General features: G+C 52.1%; 1 protein-coding gene across 34 annotated transcripts in view; it reads right to left on the bottom strand.

Annotated features, from left to right (window-relative positions):
- The window catches only part of LOC144103794 (CUGBP Elav-like family member 2), a 541,184-nt gene that overhangs the window by 412,807 nt on the left and 103,472 nt on the right, over positions 1–24,905 (bottom strand). For all 34 annotated transcript variants that reach the window (XM_077636467.1, XM_077636478.1, XM_077636494.1 and 31 more), the window contains one exon: positions 21,185–21,357. In XM_077636467.1, coding sequence (XP_077492593.1) covers positions 21,185–21,353 — 169 coding nt within the window. In that variant the 5' untranslated portion in view covers positions 21,354–21,357. The remainder of the gene's footprint in view (positions 1–21,184; positions 21,358–24,905) is intronic.

Genomic DNA, 24,905 nt, shown 5'->3' with positions numbered 1-24,905 from the left:
CCGCGGAAGCGAGCACAACGCCTCCATACCCCGAGGGGGCCCACGGGGCGCTGGTCTGTAAACGACTTCGCGGCGAAACCAACGAGAGAAAAAAAGCATATAACTGCTATTTTTTTTCTTTCAAATTTTTACAAAGTTGTGCGCCCGCTTACAAGCTGGCGGCTAGAGACAGAGGGAGCCAAAGATTGGGGAATCCAGCGTCCCCGAGGAAAACAGGGCGTAGAAATTGAGGACAAGGATATAGGGAAGCGCCGCGGGCTAAAAGGGCAATCACTGAAGCGAACACTGCAGCGCCATCCCCTCAGGGGGGGGGGGGGGGGGGGGGGGAGAGAAAGAGTTCCACGCAGCAGAAGCTCAGCACTGGGCTGCCCATGTGCGAGTCACCGGCTGCGGGGAGGACCGAATCGTGCGCCCATACGTCGAAAGCACAGCCCTGTTATAGGACAGGAGCATGCTACAGCGCACTCCTCCCTAGACCAGTGGCCACCCTGTATGAGTGATATGTCTTCACGCGCTAATCAGCCAGGGGACTGACAACGACGAGAAAGGGGTACGCCCTCGCCAAAGTCCCTAGAACAGCTTTAGGGACTTTAGCCCCCCTGGCTTCCAAGGAAACTACAACCCAGCAAGACACGGCGCTGTTGTGTTAGTGAGTAAAAGCCATTCGAATTGAGCAGAACGTACTTGAAACGCTCAGAGAAAATTTTCATTAGAATGTCATAGACCTGTCTACAGGATGTCCATCACTGCGACAGAAAACTTGAGAAGGGGGTGCAGAGTTGCCCACCGCATGGCTAGAAAGGGCAACCCCACCCAGAGCACATAGGAACACCCCCGAAGTCATTATAGTTCTCGTCGCCATCATTTCGTCATTATTCATCGCCGCCATTCATCAAGACTTGTTCCGCAAAGTCTCCTCACTACTCCGATTGCGGGTACTATAGGCTTTCGCGATAATGAAGAGCGCAGCGCAAAGTCGTGATATGAACAGGACGTCATAAGAGTATAGCAGGATTGGAAGAGGGCCTGTGGGCCCCAAATTAGGTTGACAGAACAAATCTTAACCGCGAAAAGTCTCAAACAACCAAGCATTTCCTCACAAGAGCACTGCACAGAGACGAAACAACGGTTTAACGGGTAACTGAAGGAAACGTTCAGGCCGCCATTCCAAGCCGATAACTTTCAAGAACTGCGAGAATGCGCGTATGTTGAAGCTGCCCGACAACTAGTAGCGGGGTGGTATATGCTAAAAATGCGCATTTTACTAACAATAAATTCTGCCGCCTGCCCAGGTTGTCAGCGACGCCGCCGAAGAAAACCACAGTGGACGGCTCCCTCGCCCCCAAACACAAAGACTGAACACGGGAGTGCTGTAAAACTCATTGTACTATAATCGGGTGCAACACAAGAACGCAGCGCGTTTTCCCCATCAAAGGCTGCCCTTTCAACCACTGGCGTCTGCCGATTCTCGTGACCCTGCTAGTGTGACAAAGCAGGGAGCAGTAGATGAAAGGGGATGATCCCTTCCCTCTATGATCGGGGACAGACCCTTCTCTGCATTGCAGCGCCGCTCCCAGCATTGTCACGCTAGCAGGGCCATGATAATCGACCGACGCCATTGCCTGGAAGGGGGTCCTTCGACGGGGAAAAGCTGCTGCGTTCTTGAGTTGTATTCGATTATAAATACCGCCACGACGACAACGCTTAGGAAAGAAAAAGGACACAGAAAGCCTTCATAAACTCGAGCTGGGCTAAGCGTCAGGCTTTCTCCTCGCTTCGATTTTCCACGCGTTAATACAGTCTGACAAAAGGAGAAAGTTCGATGTGCTACCCGGGAGCTAAGCAGAGTGGCAGGAAGCGGAACACGAACTGCCCTTCCCCCCGCGCCATAAGGACACGGTGGAGGAAGCGCGCGCAGGAAAGAACAGAGCTCACGCTTGGAGCAGAAACCGAGTCAAGAGCTCAGGGCGGGCACAGGAGGAAGAGGAGGTAAGGGAGAGGCTGTAGGGTTAACTGCTAGTCGACGGGAAGACGCCGCCCTGACTTAGTGTCCCTGGCGTCTGCTGGAAAGTCCGCGTACCGCCAATGCGCCTGTCTCGCTCAAAAGTTAACGTCGGGCAGCAACAAGAATGCAAGCATCATTTTTGACGATAAATATACCGAGGAAAGACGAACGTGAACGATGGCGAGCACCCAGCGCATGAAAAACAAAAGAAGATTAAAAACGAATGGAACGCAGTACGCCCAAGGGAGAGAAAACGCCAGTCGAATGAAGAAAACTTGGAAATCTGGAGAGTCACGCACAGACTTTAGGAAGACGGACTCCTAACAACATGACAAAACAAGAGGAGGAACCAGCGTGTTCTTAAGCGCTGGCACCCAGGCTAGCCTAAACAAATAAAAATCAACCGTTGACACGCCAAGGCATCAGGGATGAAGAGCCGAACAAAACGCGCCGATATAAAAAAAGAAAAAGCGGGCAACTAAGATCCAAACAAGGCACGCTAGTGAAGGGAAGACGAGTAGCAAGCAAAGCGTTCCATGGGAAGCAACATCGCCGCGAACAAAGCCACCCCCCACGGTTCTTCGTTCGCCGGGAGAGCGATAAGAAACAAAGGCGTCGAAGCGGCGCGCCTCCTTTCGCTCAGCTTTTCCTGTAGGGAAATAAGGAACACAGTACGGGAAAAATAAAAGCCCAAACGAACCAGCGGGAGCACGAGGCGAAACGGAGAGGGAAGGAACCTCGACAAGGAAAGTCCCACAACGAGGGGGAAAGCCCGGCAAGCACGCCATGGTCTATCCTCGCGCCTTTCCCTTCTTTTCCCTTTCCCAAACTCCCCGGAGGGAATACACGGAGATCATTCTGCGTAAGGGACGTCGGCGGGAATCACCGGGAGTATCAAAAAGGAGGACGACGCCCGACGTAAACATATACGCGAGCGTTAAGCAAACGCACCCGTGAGGGAGTATAGGCGCGCTCGCGCCATCCCTCTTCCCCGCTCTACCCGTGCAAGTAGGGAAATAAGGAACAACCGCTGAAGATAAAAAGGCGGAGGCAAAAAGGAGGGGGGGGGGGAAGGGGTAGACAACAACCGCCTAGCAATATCACGACGCTGGGAAGGGAACGGCAAAGGGAAGAGGGAGCGCCAAACCGAGGAAATAAATACGGGCGGCCAACGACACCCCAGGCACCATCGCCACCAACACGAACAGCACTGCAGAGAAAGGAGTGTAGGGACTACATAGCAGGGAAGCCTACAGGGAGTAGGGCGGTGCTTAAGCGCCGCTGGACGCCCAGCGGAGAAGACAGGCTGCAACAACAGGAATAAGAGACGATACAAAAAGACGGGCGAGTAAAGGGTGCACTGGCAAGGCGAGCTGCGTTCTTTCCCTTGCTGGGCCTCTGTGGCCGGCGGCGGCGTCGGCCGGTTCTTGGTCCCTTATCGGCGGCAGCCAGCTCGCGAGGAAATCGGTCCGCAACAGCAGCGTCTAGCGGCAGCGCCCCGTAGCGCGCTGACGCCCACCCGCTACCCTGCGAGGAAGCGAGCGCACGCGGCCTCTTTCGCCGATCCGCTGAGGCCCCGGAGGAGGGAAGAAAAGGCGTTCTTTTCCCTTGTTCCCGGCTTTTTTTTCCTCCCTTCTATTTACAAGGCACTGCCGGCGGCGGTGCAGGACGGCCGAAGAAGGACCCCACGGGGCAAGGCGCGCACACATCACCGTGTAGCTGGCGCGTCTTGATTCAGCCTTATCTTTCTCCAGGGGAAAAACGGGAGTTCGGAAACCGTCCGGGAACATCGTGTAGGCAGCGGAGCTTCGGTCTCTCGCTACGAATACACGCCCCGTGCGAAGTGGTCGAAAGGCGCAATGGCGGCGAAGCCTCGGGCCCGGAACCAAACGCAACAGGGGCCTCGATCGGCAACCGGTTGTCGATATTGGCGCTTCCACGCCCACTAAAGGAGGCGAACATATATTCTGCTTGTTTTTGAAGCACCAGCAATACACAAACTCACAAAACGCGGTAAAAAACACAGCGCAAGCAGAGCTTCCGGATGTAAGGACTAGCAATCGCAGCCACTGCATACTCAGAAGTTAGCGGGACACCTAAGCTCTGGCTTACAGGTACGCACGAGACAAGCGTTAATGGTTATTTGATGCTTAGGTATACAGTAGGTACACCACACCACTTGATACACCACAAAATCATCCTTTAAATAAGTCGAACGAACGTGTCTCAGTGGCCTAGCGGTATCACGCCTGACTCGCTACCCAAGAGTCGTGGGTTGAGTTCCCAAATAACTGCCCCAATTTTCTTTTTCAGCGTAATTTAATTCACATCATTATATGTCGCAATGACGCTTCAGTCATCCTACGTCCTCACAGTCACACAAATAACTCGAGTTTAAGTCATTTTCATTTCCCCAGCTCAACGAGTGACGCCACAACTCTCTTGACAGATCCTGAATTAAGTATGACAACGCGCGCGGATTTTCCTCCGAACGCACGCCCTAACGCTGCCACGATAAGAAAAGTTCAGGAGCAGAACTCTAAGGTGACCCATTTCTAAGCAAGGGGGCACGGGGGTTGCACATGCGAATAACAAGGCACGCCAGTAGCCTTTAGCGGCTTAACTGGCCGCTCTCGTGGGACAACGAACTCTCCTGTTGTCTCCGGCACTCTCCTGTTCAAATTATCTGAGGTTAACTCCCGTTTCAGAGCATACAGCAATGTGTTGACAGGAGAGGCCGGGGTTTCCGAGGGGTAGTTCGCCGTGTTCTTTTCATGTGCTTCAAGCTCTAAGGCCCGACAAACTGAGGTTTCCCTTTAACCAGAAGCCCAATTGCTATTGTCCCTTCTTCCCTAAGTCCTACACTTTTACAGACCATCTCACTACACGCACGCTGTGCCGCGTTTCTAACAAGCAACAAATACGAAGCAGTGCAGGTGCGTTATCGTGGCCCGAGACGCAGCACGTACGCGGCCTCATTTAGGGAGCCAGACTGCCAAGGCCTAAAGCCGCGCCGGGAAGAGCCGATAGGAAGTGCGCCCTGCGCCGCGAAGAGGGCAAGTACACAAGCCGAACGCGCTAAAAAACCAAAGCGCACAAAGCGAACCTCCGCGATCTTCCCCGCTTTTATCCCGACAAGACACTTGGCAATACGTGCCTCGTCAATTCCCCAGCGTGAAAAGGGAAGCCGACGTGCGTTTTTCCCCGCCAGCTCGCGGGAAGACCCGAAGCTCGGAGTAGGCACGACGCAGTGTATGGAAGCGGGTAGAAACAAAAGACACGGGCTGGAATACGAAGGCCGGAATAGGGAGAGAAAAAAAGAGGGCGCTGCGTCCCGCCGCTTTAACTCGACGCAGTACACAGCTAGACAGGCCTCAAGAACTGAGCACGCCAGGCAACGTCCCCCGGAGTTCACTCTCCATCCCCATGGGGATAAAGGAAGCGGCGTTCCCCACGCTCCCTTTTCTCTCGCCGCGAGACGGCGCTGACAGTTCGCTCGCGCGTAATTCCACGCTTTTCTTGTACACAAAGAAAAGGGGAGGGGGGCACGTGCGTTCCAGAGGGGCAGGAAAGTGTGGGATAAAAAGAAAATAGGGAAAAAACGTCCCTAAATCTGCGCAACCCATGCGGCGCGTTCGGCGGTTGAAAGAAAGAAAAGCTAACGCTTTGCCCGAAAGTTGGTCGCCCGTAAATGGCCCGAGCAAGTGGCGCGGGAAGTCCCCGAAGACAACATGCACTCGCGCAAGAAAGGAAGCGTGTGAACGCGATACTGCTTACACGCCGCCTGGAAGTCCTTGAGGGATTTACTCCGCACGATCGGTCGAGCACCGATAAGTGCCAGCGTAGGGCCCCCGTGTTTCTCTTGTCCTCGTAGAGCACAGAGTGACTTTGCCAGAACTCCGCAACTTCCCTGGATGAAAACTGCTTCCTCTAAAGATGTACCACGAGCATAAAAAAGGCTGTTTATAGATAGCTTATAAGCTACGCGAAAAATCGTGACGCTTTACGCCGCCCGTATTTTTCTGTGCTACATATATACCCTGCGCTCGAGAACAATAACGAGAACACAAGCGATGCAATCCGCAGAGTCAACTATGTGAAAGCACATAGAGTTGCCTTCGACACAACAGTCAAAGATTAAATTTCGAGATTCTGGCGGTTTACAAGAGCGCGGTATAGCATCTTCAATACACCCAATTCATTGAAACGCCAGTAACCGCGATGATCTACTCGCTTCTACTTTTCTAGCACGGAAGCGGATCTCTCAAGAAACACTTGTTGCTGGGGCTAGTTGGTACATAGAAGCGGCGCATGCACTCTATAGACCTTTCCATTGGCGGCTCGCTGGGCATCGTCACATTGCTCGCTGGGCAGTTGTCAGCACTTGACGCTATAGTCGGATACCAACTCAAGAACGAAGCGGCAAATGCCCCTCAAAGGAGCCCCTCCTCCAGGCAATGGAGTCGACCGATTCTCCCCACTGACCGATCATGTTGGACCTGCTAGCATGAAATAGGGGGGTTTGCAGATGAACGGGGAATAACTACGGCTCAATCGGACTAACCACGGCGTCTTGAAAAACGTCCCACGCCTCTGGCTGGAGGCCCTACTTTGAGGCGCACATGCCGCTTTGTTCTTGAGTTGTTCTTCAGGAAGTATTCACTAACGTCCCAACGGCCGCCATTATGCTGTCTGTGGACCACTGCGAAAGGCTACGGGCGTGTCTAACGAGACTGTCGCCTCCTGCTCCGATCTGCACTGCTGAAGTTACGCGCTGTACAACAAAAATGGCGCCCGTGACGTCACGTGAATGCCCCCTACGGAACCGGTTTGCAACAGCCCAGAAGCCGCGTTTACATGAATGCGACAGAAGTCGACGCCAGTCAACTTTTTGAGGAAAAGAACATGTTTCTGAGAAGGAAAGGCGTGACTAATCCTCCACTCTTTTCCTCGAAGTTTTTTGCACTTTCCCTCAAAAAGTGGACTCGAGTCGACTTTTTCGCATTCATGTAAAGGCGGCTAGAGAAGGTTTGGCTTGGTTTATGGGGGTTTAACGTCCCAAAGCGACTCAGGCTATGAGGGACGCCGTAGTGAATGAAGGGCTCCGGAAATTTCGACCACCTGGGGTTCTTTAACGTGCACTGACATCGCACAGTACACGGGCCTCTAGAATTTCGCCTCCATCGAAATGCGACCGCCGCGGCCGGGATCGAACCCGCGTCGTCGCAACCAATGAACCACCGCGGCGGCTCGGCGGCTAATAATAATAATAATTGGTTTTTGGTGGAAAGGAAATGGCGCAGTATCTGTCTCATATATCGTTGGACACATGAACCGCGCCGTAAGGGAAGGGATAAAGAAGGGAGTGAAAGAAGAGAGGAACAAATAGGTCCGTAGTGGAGGGCTCCGGAATAATTTCGACCACCTGGGGATCTTTAACGTGCACTGACATCGCACAGCACACGGGCGCCTTAGCGTTTTTCCTCCATAAAAACGCAGCCGCCGCGGTCGGGTTCGAACCCGGGCGGCTCGGCGGCTAAAGAAATGTTTCGAGATACCTTCCTCTCCCCAATGGGGAGATCTATACGATCACGCAACTTCGACAGCTGCCATTCCTAGAAGGAACTCCATTAGTGCGCCACGCACTCGTGCCACGACGGTGACCCACTTAGCCAATCACCTCCACGAGGAAGGTCGGCAGAACTCGCTCCGACCCTAGCTTGGCGCAAGAAATAAGTCTCTACCCAGGAAGGACGTCAAAATGGGGCCTCCCTAGACTTCTCCGGAAACACAGACGCTTCCAATAAAAGCAAGCTCTACCAGAGGGCGGGACACACGCAGGAAGACACTGAAAGGGGGCCGTCCGTGCCCCTTCTTGGCCTGCCGCACAAGGAAACAGGAGGACGGCGGAACAAAACAAAAAGCAAGTGAGGCGTGCGCGTCGTAAAACGTCGCCGCGTGCCTAAATTATAAATCAAGCGAGACGCGTCAGCGGGCCTCTCTCCGTCGTCGACGTCGTCCACGATATATACGATCGGCCGGAGGAGGACGGCAAGAAACGAGGCCGGCTAGTTCCGCGCAGCGAAACGGGACGATGCATGCAAGCACCGGGGTGTACAGTTGCCGAGGTGCGTTGTCGTGGAAAGTGGGGGAGGTCCGAGACACACGCGACAGCCACGACGGTCGATACGGAATGCACGTGCAGTCTAGAGGTAAAGTCTTCTGGAGCTTGCCGGTATGGTCGACAGCTTAACGACACTCCTGAAGTTTAGAACGAACACAACAGCGATTTTTTTTCCTCTCCTGCGATTTTTACCTACTTCTTTATACTGCAGCCCCTCGTGAGCCTGATGCGAGAGTGGGGTTAAACAAAAACCATAACTTCCCGCGTGTCATGACTCTCAAACTGCACGGACGAAAAGCAAGCCCCGTGGCCTGAGGACTTTTGATGAGTGTTGTACATGTCCAACAAGGAAGGGCACACAGAAGTTTCGGCAGTTTTTCGACGCAGCCCTCGAGCAGACGAGAAAACCAACTGTGTGAGAAGAAGGGTTCTCGAGTACGCCTCCCTCACCCCATCCACTCCCGCCCTCCCTACTCGCCTGACTAAGCTCCCAGGTTTCAGCCTTTTCCCGTCCGGGGCGTCGAACTGACAGCGAGAGTTGTATTTCACATTCGCGAGAGCGCCCAGTACATCCTCGGCTCGTGCGTCCCTCGTGCATACGGCCCGCCCGGGGAATACTGACTACATATACCAGGGCACATTTACCACAACAGTCGCAAAGCTGTGCTCCGAATCCCGGCCATTTATTCCCTGTGACCACTTCTCGGAGCTTAACGGTCGGTGGCGCCACCTATGGGCGCGGCTGCGATAGCTACCGGTGGCGCCCCACGATATTCGTGTTTGAGCAGCGCGCCAAGCGGTTCGGCTGGACACCACCGGTGGCGCAGCAGTCCGCTAGTCCCGAACGTTGACCCAGTCTGAGCACCACATTTTTAAATGCACGACTTTTGTGGGGATTTCCATAACCATCGAGGTCTGATACGTATTACGCCGCGGCCTACTGCGAGCCCGTTTCTGGCGGAGAAATTGCACATATACAGCTATGATTGCAAGTACAATGCCTCTGCATCGCTTTTTTTTTTACATCGGGCAGTGAGAATCAGTTTAGGAGGTGCGTTATCTAGTATACGGTGTTCGTCTTCACCTATACATACGTCCAAGTCCTAGCGTGAATAGTCCCATCCCCGAGAACCGGTAAGTTTGTCGGGTAAGACAGTCCATTTTACAGCGGGCATCTCTCCCTTCTGTTCTGACGCAATGCACGACTGACAGGAAAGAAGCTCGCATTACAATTCTCCCACTACGAAGTTTCACTCATCCTTCACATCGCTCTGCCCTTGGAAACACCAAAAATATCCATTAGTGCCCTCCACAGTGAGCCCTGGCCAGCTCTCCAGGAAGGGAACTATAGACCTAACTGGCAGTGCGAAGCAATGATAGAACAAAAAGTGGTGTGCACGACTTTGTAACAGTTAAGGGCTTCCACGGGAAAAAAAGGCCAAAATAGCCAAACAGCGAGAAAAAGCAATCAGCTAAGAGGTCCACATAAAGTGTAGCCTCGGAAAGCGAAATGACCTCACCAGGCAGAATCAGTTTACCTAACCGAGCCCCTCACGCAAGAGTGACGTCACACGACGAGAGCACATCACGTGCGGAAGAGAAAAAATAACCACTCCCGCCGTTCTCCTCAGCAAGACGGACAGTGCTCCCCGTGACTGAGAAGACCGCACTGCGCAACCGCTCCCCATCCGAGATTATCAGGGCACCGCAAAGGACGTTCACAGAGGCACCCGAAGGCAGCCGCTGATCCGATCAGGCGAGTAGCACCTGCGACCCCGACCGGCTATGCGGTGGGGCCGAAAACGAGACAGAGGAAATATGGCGAAGAAGCGGGGGAGAAAGATGGAGCGCAGAAGAATGAGCAGAGAAGAGCCGCAGGGAGGCTAGCTGCCCAGAACGGCATCCGCTTTCACCGTGGGAGCACTGACAGAGACACCTGCAAGGTAAAGGCAGCGAGGAAGGGCAGAGGGGAAAGGCAGGGAGGAAAGGCATGGAGGAAAGGCAGTGAGGAAAGGCACTGAGGAAAGGCAGCGGGGGAAAGACAGCGGGGAAAGGCAGCGGGAAAGGCAGCGGGAAAGGCAGCGGGGGAAAGGCAGCGGGGAAAGGCAGCGGGGAAAGGCAGGGAGGAAAGTCAGGGAGGAAAGTCAGGGGGAAAGTCAGGGGGAAAGTCAGGGGGAAAGGCAGGGGTGAAAGGCAGGGGGGAAGGCAGGGGGGAAAGGCAGGCGGGAAAGGCGATCCCTTGACAAATATGTAAAAAATAACGAGTAAGAAAAGGTATGGAAGGAAGGTAATAAAAAAAGGGATGGCAAAGGAATCACGAGGCAGAGTATCTTTACACCAGTAATGGTTGCTGCAGTCGTACTGGTATAAGACGAGGCGGTAAAGCCGTTACGGTTTCACTAGTTTGCTTTTACTTCAAACTTATTCACTCGTAATTAGGCACAAAAAAACGCAGCCTCACTTAAGTACAAATAACTCAGTCAAACTGGGAGAAAACACTTCGTCCTGCTAAGCAAGGTTCAGTCAACTCTGGCTTATACTTAGACATGAAACAACTACGGTCAGCAGATGTAATACCCGCACGTGTAATACCCGCAGAAACACTCTAACCGTTTCCTCCATTTCGGACAGTCGGCAGGAGTCGTGAAGCAGAAGGCCTCGGCCGGTTAAATGACGAAGGTCGCCATGTACTGGCCGCCTAGTCCAGACCGTAGACGCTGCTGTGACGGGTGCCACCGTCGATGGGTATCCAAGTGAGAGGATGCAGCCCCGGCTGGGCTTAGTGTGGGAATTTCGTTATCTCTGACACCATGTGGAGACGCCAACAGCACAGGTTTGTTCCAGCCAGGCGAATACCGCCACGAGCACGAGACGCGTGCCAGCCCCCGCACGCGAGCGCGCAGCAGCGCAGCGCAGCCAAGCCAAGCAGACGGCCTAGCCACTGCATGTGGCTACTGCCTACAACAGTCACCAGTGTGTCTTCTCTGCTCTGGCTAATGGCGAAACGCCTCGAAATTCTGCTTGTTTTCGCCTCCTTAATGAAGCTCGCGTCACCTATACAGACCACGTTGCGCAGAATAGAAAAAAAAAGGGCACTGGGGGGCCATGCCTGCGATAGAAGGCACTGCGTTAACTGTGTTGGCGTCACATTTATAACGTGGTCGCTTTGGCAAACAGAAAAATGATTCCAATATTCGCCGGGTAGTGCTTTACCCGTCACGAAAGCAACTTTATTGGTCTCCTGACGCTGATGTCAATGCCATCTACGCCCACCCTTATGTTTCTCAAATAAACGATATCATAAAGGTGATCCCGACGCTATGGCGCCGCTCAAAAATAGGATCGTGACAGCGCTCTTTCCTGTCTCTGCTTTGTTTCGCCTTCGGGCTTCTTTTGCGCTGTTTCACTTAAGAAAAAACGTAAAAACCACGTCACGTCCAGGAGTTCGATGGCAACTGAACGCATGCTCTACAGCGCCATGTGCTGTTCTAGGTCCTGTCACGTGTGCTACCGCAGACATGAAACGGTGTTAGAAAATGACTGCCTCGGTACCGTATCAAGTTTGGGAGGGGGGGGGGGGGGGGGGGGGGGGGGTTTAGCGAGGCACGCTCCACTGCCGCTGCTATTCCAAACAAAACCTGATTGAGAAAAACGCAATTTTCCATCATTCCTTCTATTTCATCTGGCACAGAATAACAGGTTACAAACGATCTGACAAGATTTTTACCGCTCAACGAAGAAGTTCAAAAGGCTGAATTCAGTGGCTCACCCTAAGAGTGTTCCGAGTCGTCAGCACAGGTCTCGCCATAAGATCGAGACTCTTCGCCAAAAGCCCCAGTTTTTTTCCCGCCTTTTTGTAGAAAAAGCCTAAACCTACTCTGTAATACAAACTTATTACTGAGACACCCTATTCCTCACGCATTTCGTGAGATTGCCCAGCACGACAAACATCAATTGGCAAAATTAAGAAAGAGACAACCGCTCTTTGCCTTCACACCAGTGTGCATGATTAGCCACAACCGTCGCACACCGCTTAACTTTAGTGAAAACTTGAAACAAGGCGGGCGCTGCAAAGACTCTAGAGATCTGCAATCTCAAAGTCTTCCTTTTTTTTTTCCCCTTCACCAAGTACAAGCAATGGCGGAAGTTCAGGGAATAGGTTCGCGTTGGCCCGCACATATACAGCCAGCCAAGGACGCATGGTGCACCCAATTCTGCGGCATCCACGCTAGCGCAGCGCGGACGGACGAAACAACGACCCGAACAACGGCCTAACGACGTACAGCAATCAACGGGGCGACGCTCTGAGCCACAGGAAGGAGCAGAGATCGTTAAGCTGATCGAAAGCGAAACAACACGCGGAGGGCAGGCCCCGAGCGATCCCCCTACATTATGCTCGCACATGCATCGCGCGTGATCCATTCATGATCTGTATGCGATGTTCCCCGCTGGGTCACAGTCGTGGTACCGCTGCCAAGCAGGAGTCTTGGAGTGCACCATAGTCGGACACAACTCAAGAGCGCAGCCGCAGCTTTTCTCGGCAAAGACCCCCTCCAGCCTATGGCGTTGGGCGATTTTCATGAGCGTGCTAGTGCGACAAAGCAGGGAGTGGCGCCATAATGGAGAGGGGTATAACCCCGAACATGGAGGAAGGAAATTTTCCCCTTTCATTTAGCACTCCCTGCTTTGTCACACTAGCAGGGTCATGAAAATCGACCGACGCCAATGGCTACGAGGGGGTCCTTTGCAGGGAAAAGTCGCTGCTTTCGTGAGTTGTGTCCGATCTTGCTGGGATTCCGTGCCATCGAAACTGCAACGAAGCAAGTTCTGGTTCGAGAAAGAGAGACTAACTCATTCAATACAAAAATAAAAAACCCTCTAAGGGAAGTTCGTCCTTCACCCAGAAAAGAAATCGAAGCTGTACAGCTTCGAACGTCAGTAAACGGCGCCAGCATGCAATTGCGCTCCAAGTGCATTCGCGCGCTCTATAGCGTCCACTACCGGCATATGCACATACCAGATTTGGCCAAATTAATTACGCAGCGCGTGAAGAATGTTTGAACGCCGTAGCGCGCGGCGTTTACTTTTGCCTGCACCTATAACCTATATAATCGAGCGATTGCGAGCATAGCGAAACTTCACCCTTTCACACAACTCGGCCCTAATTTGCACTGGCCGCCAGTCATGCAATTTCCTCCAGCTTTCTCAAGACTGTACGAAGGAACACGTATTACCGCCAATGTGGCGCTGCACCACGGGATCGCGCCTCGCGTGGAGGCTCCAGGTGCGCAACACGTGCAAAATGACTCAGACTCGGCCTCCACCAGCGGTGACCTTCCACCTTTTCACGTCTCAAACTGGAGTCTCATCAGCTTCGCTCGAACAAAGGGGTAGGAACAGCTTAATCACCGGAGTACCCGGGCAGTTACCTCGTCGTCTTAGCAGACTCGTCCCCCCCCCTTTCCCCAAACCTCCAGAAGTCGTCTTAACTCCTTCGTGAAACGAAGGTGCCCAGCTCACACGGTGACCCCACCCTTCCGCGATAACGTCGCGGCGTGCGCGACGTTTCTCGTTAGAACGAAAGAGGCTGCCAACCGGTCATAGGGATCGCTAATTGCGCCATCCATTAGGAAGCGCTCAGAGACGCGCGGTCGCACGGGAACACCCACTCAACTTACCGCGCTTTATGAATACCGCGCCGACGTCCCCGCATACAGGGAGGAAGAGGTATGCCAACAGCAGCGCACAGCCCTCTTCTCACCACTACCGCCAGCAGCGCGCCTCTTAACTACACTTGACACGGAGGATGCGGACTCAATGCGCCTCCCTGCAAGCGAGACATCCGCTCCCTAGGGCGCTGTGACAGCGTAGTGCAGCCCACGTGCACCGGCGCAGAATTGTTTGGCGACCACAGCGTTCGATGCAGAACCAACGCGATCAAACAGAGGAGCATGCCATGTCTTCGCAGCCTTTGTCAAAAATCTTCTAGTCACCAGATCTACTATTGGGCCGGATCGCGTAGTACATTTCTTCTCATCACCATTACCACGTCATTGTTCAGCCTGCATTGGAAAACACTGTCCTTGGACCACAAGAGATAGCCTATACTAGCGCTTCCGACATATAATACGACGCCGACAGAGGCATCTACGCCAGAGAAAAGGCATCTTATAGAATGCCACTGTAAAATGGCGCGGTTCTGACCGGAATAGCTTTCTGGTGGGCGGAGTCGCAAAACGCCGCGACGACGAACACCTCAATACAGCTCGTTCACGAAACTGCCTTCTCGCGTCATCACCGACGGCAACTCGTAACTAGACAAGAAGACGGAGTGCGACTAAGCTAGCGAAAAAAAAAAATTCTCACGGCAGCACCACATGACGCTCGCGGACGAGAAAGTGATACAAAAACGATACAAGCCAGCGAACGCTGCACGCAAGCAATTCTACCAACAAAAGCGGCACACCCATAAGGAGGGAGCCTGCGAGACATATACGATAAGGAACTACAAGAGGCGACGACGGAGAGGCAGGGCAGACGTCAGTGACGGCATGACGAACACATGTGGGGCAATAAAAAAAATGCGAAGAAGAAACATACCAAACTAGACAGATACAACATTGTTTCACAGGATGCGAAGGACGACAGCAAAAACTAGCGCGCGCGCGCGTTACAGAACGCTGGCTCCAAACATGACGCGCAGTGGGCCTCGTATAAAGGAGGAGATTTATAGCCATCGTCCTCCGCTGTAAACGCGCCGGCGGCGGCAGCCAAGCGAGAGCACAGTTGGGCGCGCGCGGGCCTCGAAACCAGAGCGAAAAGTACCAGCGGCAGAAACAACGAAACGAAACGACGGAAGACGAAGGCGCCGAGAAAACAACGACCCCGTACACAAAAACCGAAAGCGCGACGCGCGCCCAGCCGAGGAATTAGCGTCGCTGATTAATCGGCTGCGCGCATTCCCCCTTCCCCACTTATCGCCCTCCTCCTCACACCGCCATCCACTTATTCGCGCCACTGTATACCCCCCCCCCCCCCCCCCCCCCCCCCCCCCCGCAGAAAAAGATCGCGGCAAGAGGGCCGAGCAAACGCTCGGCGCGTCGCGCAATTTTTCGCTCGAAAACTGTTATAACGCCGCGGCTGACGGCAGCGCCGAGGAAGAGGATAAAGAATACGCGAAAGCAACCGCCAGCGGCAGCCACGCCGGGGAAAATATATAACGGGCGGCGGGCGGGCTCCAGCGCAGACGCCATTGTCTTCGCACCCTCTCGAGCAACGAGGAGAGCGCTGTAAGGAAGATGAACGGCGCCGACGCGACGGAACCCGCATCCTTCCGTTCCTACTCCAGCTATCCCCGCCAGCAATCCCTCTCCGAACTGCCCTCAGCTCATACTCATCCTATAGACGGATGCAAGTCAAGGAAAAAGCTGCTTTTCACCGTCGAAGGACCCCTTTCCGGCCAATGGCGTCGGCTGATTATCACGAACCTGCCAGTGTGAAAATGCAGGAAGTGGCAGATAAAAGGAGAACACTTCCCTGTTTGCACTGCCGGGGATAGCCCTTTTCCTGAACTGTCGGCAACCCCCTGCATTGTCAGGCTAGCAGGTTGATGAGAATCGACCGATGTCATTGGCTGGAAGGGGGCTCTTTGACGGGGAAAAGCAGCTTTTTCCTGGACTTGTACCCCAATACAGCCATTTCGCTTCCACACGCACTCCCGCTCCCACTCCAGCTCCAATCCCACTCCTGCTCCTTCTCCCACTGTGCATGCCACCGCGGTCCAGCGGCGTTTTGCGGCCGGTGAAGAAGAGAGACCGGGCTTAGCGAATCAGCCACCGCAAAAACAACGCAAAGAAGAGCTGATAATTAAAGCACAAGAATAAATGGGAGCAGGAAGAAGAAGGAGCCAGGCGGAAGGCGCTGCCTCTCGGTCTGCTAATGACCCGCTTTGTCAGCGTCCACCGCCAAACTCCGGCGCGCGTGCTACCATAATGCGTAGCGCTTTGTTTCGCTGACGCCCGAGAGCTCCACCGACCTCGGCGCCCTGGAGGCTAATAGTTATTCATTTTCACCACGGCGGAATAATGGCGGTGAGAAAAACGGCCGACCCCGCACACCGTATACGTAACACCTGTGGACCGCGCTCACGTCCCGTCTCTCTAATTTTTCCGAGAAAAAGAGATAATAAACAGGCAGTCCTCGTGCTGTTTAAGCGTGGAAGACGGTAAGATACTGAAAACAAAATTTATTATTTAGTGCTTTGGGCGCGGGGCTGACAGTTTTCATTAGGACAAATGGCTGGAACGATAAAGATTAGTGGAAAGCGAGCACTTGGGGCGTCTTCTTTTTCTTCGTCATTTTGCACGTCGCGTATTTTCGTCACGAATTATAACAGATTGGCCCGAGTAACACCCTTAGCCCGGCTGGTAGCAGGGCATTTTATTACTTTCTATCCTTTTGAGGAGTAAAGCAAACGTAGGACGTCCATCCGGGATACGCCAGTTCTTCGGCGCAAGTTTCGCCACTGAATAGAGCATTTTAGAACGGCGCATAACGCCCGCGCTACCGCTTGCCGCCAGCAGGCAATGCGCGTGCGCAGATCGCGAAGACGGACCAGGTCACGTGGGTCAAGTTCAGCACCTAGCGCCATCTGCGCGTGCACATATTGGCGGCTCGCGACAGGGGCCGCGGTAGAAAGTACACGCTATGCTAAAACTGTTGTGCAAATGAAGCCGGCCATGACCATTACACAATACATTACGGATGTGCACTGGCGGTACACTGGCGTTCCGATCTTGCCTGACGCGTAGGAGGTGAGCGCGACATGGAGCGGCCGTTTGCGCTGGTCTCCTATTAAATTCTCCAAAAGCTACGGCAGTAACTTCCACTTAAATTACGTTGACGTTACAGTTAACTTCAGGTGACAGCCTAGGTGACAGGAAAGTTACATTAGCAATTGCAATATGATGGTGAATGAACGTATTATTATTATTATTATTATTATTATTATTATTATTATTATTATTATTATTATTATTATTATTATTATTATTATTATTATTAAACGCATACGCTCGAAGAGATCACGGCGGTGTGCACAGTAAAGCTGAGGAGCATCACCGAATAGGGTTCAGAATTAGAGAAGCTGCGATAAGTACAAATGCCACGCGTTGAGCTACATGTGCTCTATATTTACTGTGCTCCTCCCTTCTCGGCTCTGACAAAAATTATGGCCCCAGCTTGCTGTTACACTGTGTCAACAGTACCGCCGTAGCACAGACGTACGACCTCCAAAACTCGCGACATCCGGCGCATGCGACAAAACTGCGTCCAACAAGTTACACAAACCTTGCTCCTCCAAAAGCCGGCACCTACCCGCGCGTTGGTTGTCCTTCGTTAGCGCTTAGAACACCCGGCTCCACACACACACACACACACACACACACACACACACACACACACACACACACACACACACACACACACACACACACACACACACACACACACACACACATGCACACACACACACACACACACACACACACACACACACACACACACACACACACACACACACACACACACACACACACACACACACAAAAAAAAAAGGAAGTGTTGTAACACACACGAGTAAGCGTACCAGCCGCACCGCCGAAAACACCAACCGAGGGACCCGCTAACAAGCGCCGAAAGACCGCGCACAACCCTTTCGCCGACTAACCAAACAGTGCCTGCCGCCTTGCTCAGAAGACGCGCGCGGTCGCAGAAGCCCGGAGACAAACGAGTGCTGTGGAAATGAAATCAACGGGAATGAGGTGGTAGGGGGGGGGGGCACCGGGAAAAGCCGCGGACCCACCGTGCCGCAAACGAACAGGCTCAAGAGGAGGAAGAAAAAAAAGAACAAAAGAAGAAACAAAGGAAGGCACTGTGGGGAGAAAGGATTGAGATGGGCCGCGGACTTAACACGGGGAACGAAAAAAAAAGAAAGAAAGAAGGAAGCAGTAGTAAGAAAGAGGGCGGTGGGGGTGGGGGGGTGTCTCTTGCGAGGGCAATTTGTCACCAACGAAACGATGACAGTGTCCGCGTCGCGAGAAGGGGAAGAAGAAACGACGACGACGCCACTTTGCGCCGCTGAGGGAACCCGCAGGACGGAAAAGGGGCCGCCGCCATCATCGTCGCGCATCGAGACCAGAGAGAGAGAAGAGGAGAGAAAGAGAAGAAAAGAATAGAAGCGCGGCTTGCGCTCTGTTTTCTCGCAAGAAGTTTTCAACGCCCAGGTTTCATTCTTCTTCCTCTTTTTCCTTTAAACGGCGATTTCTTTTACTATTTCTGCAGCCGCCTTTTCGCGGAAGGTTGTTCGCCTTGTCGCATTTCAATTTTTCAAGCCCGCGAGAAGTTTCTCCCCACAAGAGACGCGGCCCGTCCCGACCATCTTTCGAGCTTTCCTTTTGAAAATATTCAGTCATCCGGAAGTGCCGGTAACGCGGCGCCGTTAATTCACTGGGAGAAGGGAGGCACCGGGATATGCAACTTCGTGCAGGCCCGCTTACGCCGCCTATATACATCGAACGCGGAGATGAACTCTGAAGGCCGACACAGTCGCCTGAATGCGATGGCCTCGCTCCAGACGCGAAGTGGATATCACAGGCAGCTGCGCTACATCGCGTTCGTTCAAGCCAAGCATCACCCTGAGGCCCGCTCCCGGAAGTCGAACATAGACTACGGCACTCTTTGAAACTTCCTAGGCCACACCGGAAACGCGGCCGGCATGAGTTTTCGTGGCGATCCTGCCACTACGGCGATGAAAACTAAAAGACGGTTGGCCTGTCCAAACCGTACAAACGGAAAGCATCAACGACTCGCTTGTTGAGCTACGTTGTCAAGTTCGCGGCTCACGCGGTACATTGGAGGCTTTTAGCATAGCGGAGACGCACTAGAGTAGAGTATACCGGTTTGCCGAAGGCCAGCTGGACAGCTCGTGCGCAGCCGGTGTTCGGTAAACCGGCATACGGCTACGCTAGACCAGTCGCCCACACACCTGTCTCTTCATCTCTCTTCATGCATGCTCAAATGAAGCCATGACATTTTGAACTTCTTTGCAATCCTGTAACGTCATAAAAATTATACGCTTTAGTCGGCTTTGAATTCTTTTTCCTCTTTTTCCATGGCTGTATTCCCCTATGCCTTCGTACTCGTGAAAGAACCAATTTGAGCTGTGTTTTGTTATCTACATTTTTTTTCATTTTTAGGTGTTTGTTGCTAATATTATGTCGGGCTTTTAATGGTTTGTAACTGTTTACTCTAATGTTTTCGCAGTTTGGTAACTAATACTGTTTTCTCCTAAAACCTGATATATACAACTTGCTCCTCTTCAACCAAGATTCGTCACAAATGTTCACCGCAAATGTTCACCCCACTCGCCTCTGCAATGCTTCGGCGATTGAGGGTATTGTAAATAAATAAAAAAACCTGTACGGCGCCCGCCATGCAGCGGCCATCGTCCGGTGAAGCGTTGGTACCGGGTTCCAACCCCAGACCAGGACGAATTTTTCTTTAATTAAGAAGTTTCTACAAAACCTGTATAGCTTTCCTTTGTAGCCGCATGGCAGCGCATGGGTGGATGCCAATCAGTAACTGCTACTTTATTAGAGATGCACAACAGAGCACGCAGTTCGAGCGCTCTAGACAAGTATGAGGGCAACTGTACGTCTCCGCTGCGCTAAAAGGGTATATTAAATGCACAATCCACAATAAATGCAATTCAATTAAACCAAACACACCGCAGCACAGGCCATCCATTTCACAACTACGAGCTTTCTCAAAATGAGCCGCCCACACGGTGGACTGCGAGGCCACCCAGAAATGTAGCCGCCTTCTAAATGCTCCGACGTCGCGTCTTCGGCCATTTTCGCGGCTGCGTCCCGCCCAGCAATGCAGTCCTCGTGAGTCGGGGCTCCTACGCATACGAGAAAAGGTCTCCGTTCAACTCGCCCTATACTCCCCAAGACATTTCGTTTAGCCACAGCTGGCGTATACGACACGACGTGCTTCGCGAATATTCCGACCATCATCCCGAACGCTGAAGAACAGCGCACAGCTTATTTACGTCCAAGCGAGCGCACGGCAGGCCTGGAAACAATCGGTACACGCTTCCCACGCTGACGCCCAGTCGGGAATGCACTGCGAAAGATCGGCTTCTCGTGTAGAACACGCGCGTCGAGGGATAACCGGGATAACACCGTGCAGAGCAAGGCCTACGAACGTAACCCACGCATGCCGCGAGGCTTTAAGCGCTACCCACTCGTCCATCCCCCCGAACACTCCTAGTTCGGGAGCGCAGTTGGTTTGTTTCCCTTGCTTGATTCGCCTATTTCTAGCTCCCTCGGGAAGCTGACAGGATGAACGTCACACGGTGTTTCTACCACGCATGTCCCGCTTTCATCTGCTCCACAGCGTAGCCGAACGCAAGCTAAACGTTACTGTATCTCCCATAATCGAGAGTACATGTAAGCATGAAATGGTTACTGAGACAGTACTCAACCGCCGGCGTCGGGCGGTCTATGTGCGTGAGTGTGCGGGACCGCGGCGCCATCTTTGGGGATGGCGCGGAAGCCGTTGTTCCGCGCAGCGCCCCTGTCACCCTGGAGCGGCCCTCTCTCAAAGGCCCCTGACATGACCCCAGCGTTTGTATGCCGGTCCTGTGCGGAGTCTTAGAGAGCGGAAAACTCGCCTCGTTAAATCTCCTTCAGTGCCCGGATAATCGCGTTTCGGCTCTGGGATGACGCAAAATCAGCGCCCCGATGACGGAGAATCAGTGGCCCGGATGACGGAGAATCAGTGCCCGGATGACGGAGAATCAGTGCCCGGATGCTGACTCTCGGTTTTTGGCTCGACGTCACCGGAAGGTCGCCAACAACGGGAACTAAAAGCAGTTCACGCTTAAAGCGCCGCCGATTCGTCTTCGCAGTGAAATGGGTGATTCCTTTTATACGACGAACGGAGACTAGAAAAGGAGAAACAGCAGATAAAGGAAAGCAAAGCGCACAGACCTCGGCTCGTTCCGGTGGCCTTGTCGCGGAGCACGTTGATCTGGTAGACGGGTCCGAAGTCTTCGAACATCTTCTTCAGGTCACTCTCGTCCCACGACCGGGGGATCTGGCCCACGAACATCTTGATGGCGTCCGGGTCAGGCTGGTCCTTGCCCACCGGAGAATTCATCGTTCTGCACGAGGAACACAAGCGTCTCATCAGAAGCTGAAAGAAAATCTGCCGCTTAAAACAGTCTCGACGCCAGCCTCAAGCTCAGACTGGACACGAATATACCTCTCCGAGTCGGTGCCAGCCAGTCTGCAACTACGTGGTGTGCACCTTCGCGCAAGCAAAATACGCGCTTTGCTCGAAAGCTTGCAGACAATACAAGGTTAGCCGATAGCTCATGCCACACTTGTGAAGCTCGCGAGCCGCGTTAAGGGTGGAAAAAGGTGTGAAGCATCGGCAGATTTATTTACAGACTCTGCCAATCCCATCCCAGATTACTGCAGGAAGGACACACATTATAAGTTTGACAGGCATGTGTCGCATGTGTTACTTTGTTGTGTCCTGTGTTCTTTGCGCAAGTACATTCTTTGTTAGAATAACGCCTTGAAATAGGCCTCGTTTGGCAACATGTTAGTGTTATTACCGGGATGCAGCGGATTTAGTATCAGAACAATGAAGCATAAAAAGGAACAATGGGTTTGCAAACACACATACTCACACGCCGCGTATAGAGAGATAACCGCATACTAACAGCAAATACGCTGCTTTAAGCGAAAACTGAGCTTTTACAAGCTATAGAAAAGTCCATAAACGGATATGCAAGTGTCGCCATCACCGGTCGATTTCGCGAGTGAACTATAGTGCGTCGGCATTGCTTGTATATCGCGGATCCCAGAGGCAAGGCTATAGCGCCATTCATTTCAAAACACTGATCACGGAGTCTTTCGGTGCAAACGTCACGAGTTTTAATCCAGTGGCGGGAAAATATTCAAGACTGGCTTGGCTTGGCTTGTGGGGGTTTAAAGTCCCAAAGGGACTGAGGCTATGTGGGATGCCGCAGTTAAGGACTCCGACAATTTCGGCCACCTGGGGTTCTTTAAAGTGCACTGACATCGCATACTACACGGGCCTCTAGAATTTCGCCTCCACCGCAATTCGACCGCCGCGGCCGGGATCGAACCCGCGTCTTTCGGGTCAGCAGCCGAGTACCATACCTACTGAGCCACCGCAGCGGCTAACTTTTTAAGAGCTATTTTCTCAGCAACAAACGCGTCTTTTGTTGTCGGACAAACAACACCGCATCCAGAAAGAGCCATGAAATAGATTTTTGCAAAGAGCAGAAATGTCGTAGAGTTGTTATCAGCGTTGTCTTTAACCATTTGTGCCAGCAGTGACACACAAGAGTCCCACTTGCTTCACGTGCCGACAAATGGAAAACGATGAACCTAGATGACATATCTTTTACACAATATATTTATACCATTGCGTATATTTGCTCAACTATCAAAATAGTCGTTTAGTGCGTTTTTATATTTCACTAACGGGCCAACTTGAGTGTTCTGTGCATTTTTAAGAGTGCTGACGTACAGTTCAACGAAACCGTTCTGGGCGGGGGAAAAAAATCGTTGAGCTTTCAATCCTCTCAATAGTCAACGGCCTCACAATACTTCTTGAAGCCATTTTCAATTCTGATACCAATTTTATAACACGTCCAAAAGGCTGAGGGAAGGATACGTCCGACATCTGAGGTCTCTTTACGCAGTCATTGCTACAACTGTGTGCTCCTTTTTTGCTGCAAAACCAGTAGTCGAAACGGCTTAAAAGTGATATCATAAATTCCTACAGTCATTCAATCAACCATTTGTAGGATAGCCATGAGACATGCACATAGTTTGCACCTCAAAAAGGGTTAAGGTTCATCAACACACAATATACACCCTATAATGTCTACCACAGAAACTTATCTGTACAGAGAGCGATCAATCTTTTTCGCTCGCTTTTATTTTATTTTTTTTGTCCCAACGAGCCAAGCATCATCGAACAAGCAGTGCTGGAGCGCTCAAATCGACGGAGGAGTAAAGAAAAAAGTCGGAACTTTTCCAACCTACCACGCTCAAAAACCAAGCCATTCGCCACACACAAAAAAAAAAACCTGGCTCCGCAGAAAAGCGTCTCCTCTCCTCCGCGGACCTCGTTCCAAAGCTCGAAACGGTTAGTTTCTCATACTTTCTTTCTTTCTCTTTCTTTTTCTCTCTTTTTCTGTCATTCTTTCTTCCTCTTTCTTTCTCTCTCCCTCTCTAACTGCCTTTTTTCAACTGTCTATCTCCCCGTTCCAACCCCTCCACAGACAGCTTCTTCCTCCCATTTCTGCTAGGCCGTAAATTGCAGCGTTATTACCGGGATCACCATTAATAAGTGCCTTTTCCTTGTCCCTTCATTATCCCCCGCGCATCGCCGCTAATCTCCGTCTATGTTCCGCACTTCCGCGCTCTCGAGAAAAGGCGGCGCATGCGTTCTCCGTGTTCCCTTTCCTTCTTTCCCCACTTCGCCAAGAGCAAACAATCCAATCCGTCCGGTTATTTCTTTTTTCTTTCTCTCCCACCATCCGTCGTTCCTCACCATCCCGTCTGGCCGTATAGTACTACGCATAAGCCGTCGAGATATGCCTCCATCTCCGGCTGATTAATGAGCCGAGCATCGTCGTTCAAACTAGACGCGGTGGGTCGATTTAATTTCCCCAGCGAGAGCACAGGTGAACACCCGCTAAAACAAAAGAGAAACCTTCGCAAAGACGACGAGGACGCAAAAAAAAAAACTGCAGTTTTAAAGCTTTCTACCGCAAAAGATCTTTCAAAACACAGCTTCCAACACGTTAAAAAAAATATAGAAGGGGCGGCGAGATCAAAAGGAAGGGAGAGGAAGGCGGGAGAAGACAAGGAAAAGGAATACGAAAAAGAGCTCGGCAGCCGAGCCGTTTCTGTACATCAAAACCACGCAGGGGCGCACCGTTCGACTGACATTAACAGAACGAAGACGTAAATAAAGAAAGACATGAAGCTGGGATAGCGAACAAAACCATAAGCAGCAACGTTGAGTAATAGCAGCCGTCACCGCGTCAGTGAAGCACGCTAAGACTAAGCAGCAGCAGCGGTGGAGGAATCGACAGCTGGAGGGCGACTAGAATAGTTGTAATACTCTCATAAACTTCGGGGATCGCGGAGAAAGAGTTGAAGATGGAGGTAGCAGAATTACGCGAGAACAATAAAAAAAAAACACGCTCCTCGGTTATAAGGTGCCTGACTATATACCGCGGCCGTGCCGCGCTCTGCCTCTTTTCTCCTTTTTCATTTCTTGTAAGCGCGATAAAATACAATAAAAATGTAGGGGGAGGAACCGACAACTTTGCTTTCTACAGACCTCTGCTCGCTTCCTCGGTAGGCTACAGAAAAAGCCGGAATTCCAAAGACAAGCTCGAGAGGGAGGCCCAAATACGCCAAGCACAGTACATAGTGCACAGTATATAATGGTTCATGACGCAGTCTACAGATTGCGAGTAGAAAAAACGAGAAAGACTTCCTATAAACCTGTGTCTAAATAGTTTTTAGCCTACAGACAAAAACAAAACGATTCTTTATCAACTTCTGTCAATAAAGACAGTCTATAAGCCGCGAGAGAGCAATGCCCATTCTGTCGACTTCGAATTTTATGCACATTCTGCAGGCAACGCATGAA

This window comes from Amblyomma americanum, chromosome 9 (assembly GCF_052857255.1).
Source record: "Amblyomma americanum isolate KBUSLIRL-KWMA chromosome 9, ASM5285725v1, whole genome shotgun sequence".
Lineage (NCBI taxonomy): Eukaryota > Metazoa > Arthropoda > Arachnida > Ixodida > Ixodidae > Amblyomma > Amblyomma americanum.
Note: the sequence above shows the minus strand (reverse complement) of the source record. Positions and strands in the feature narration are given on the sequence as shown.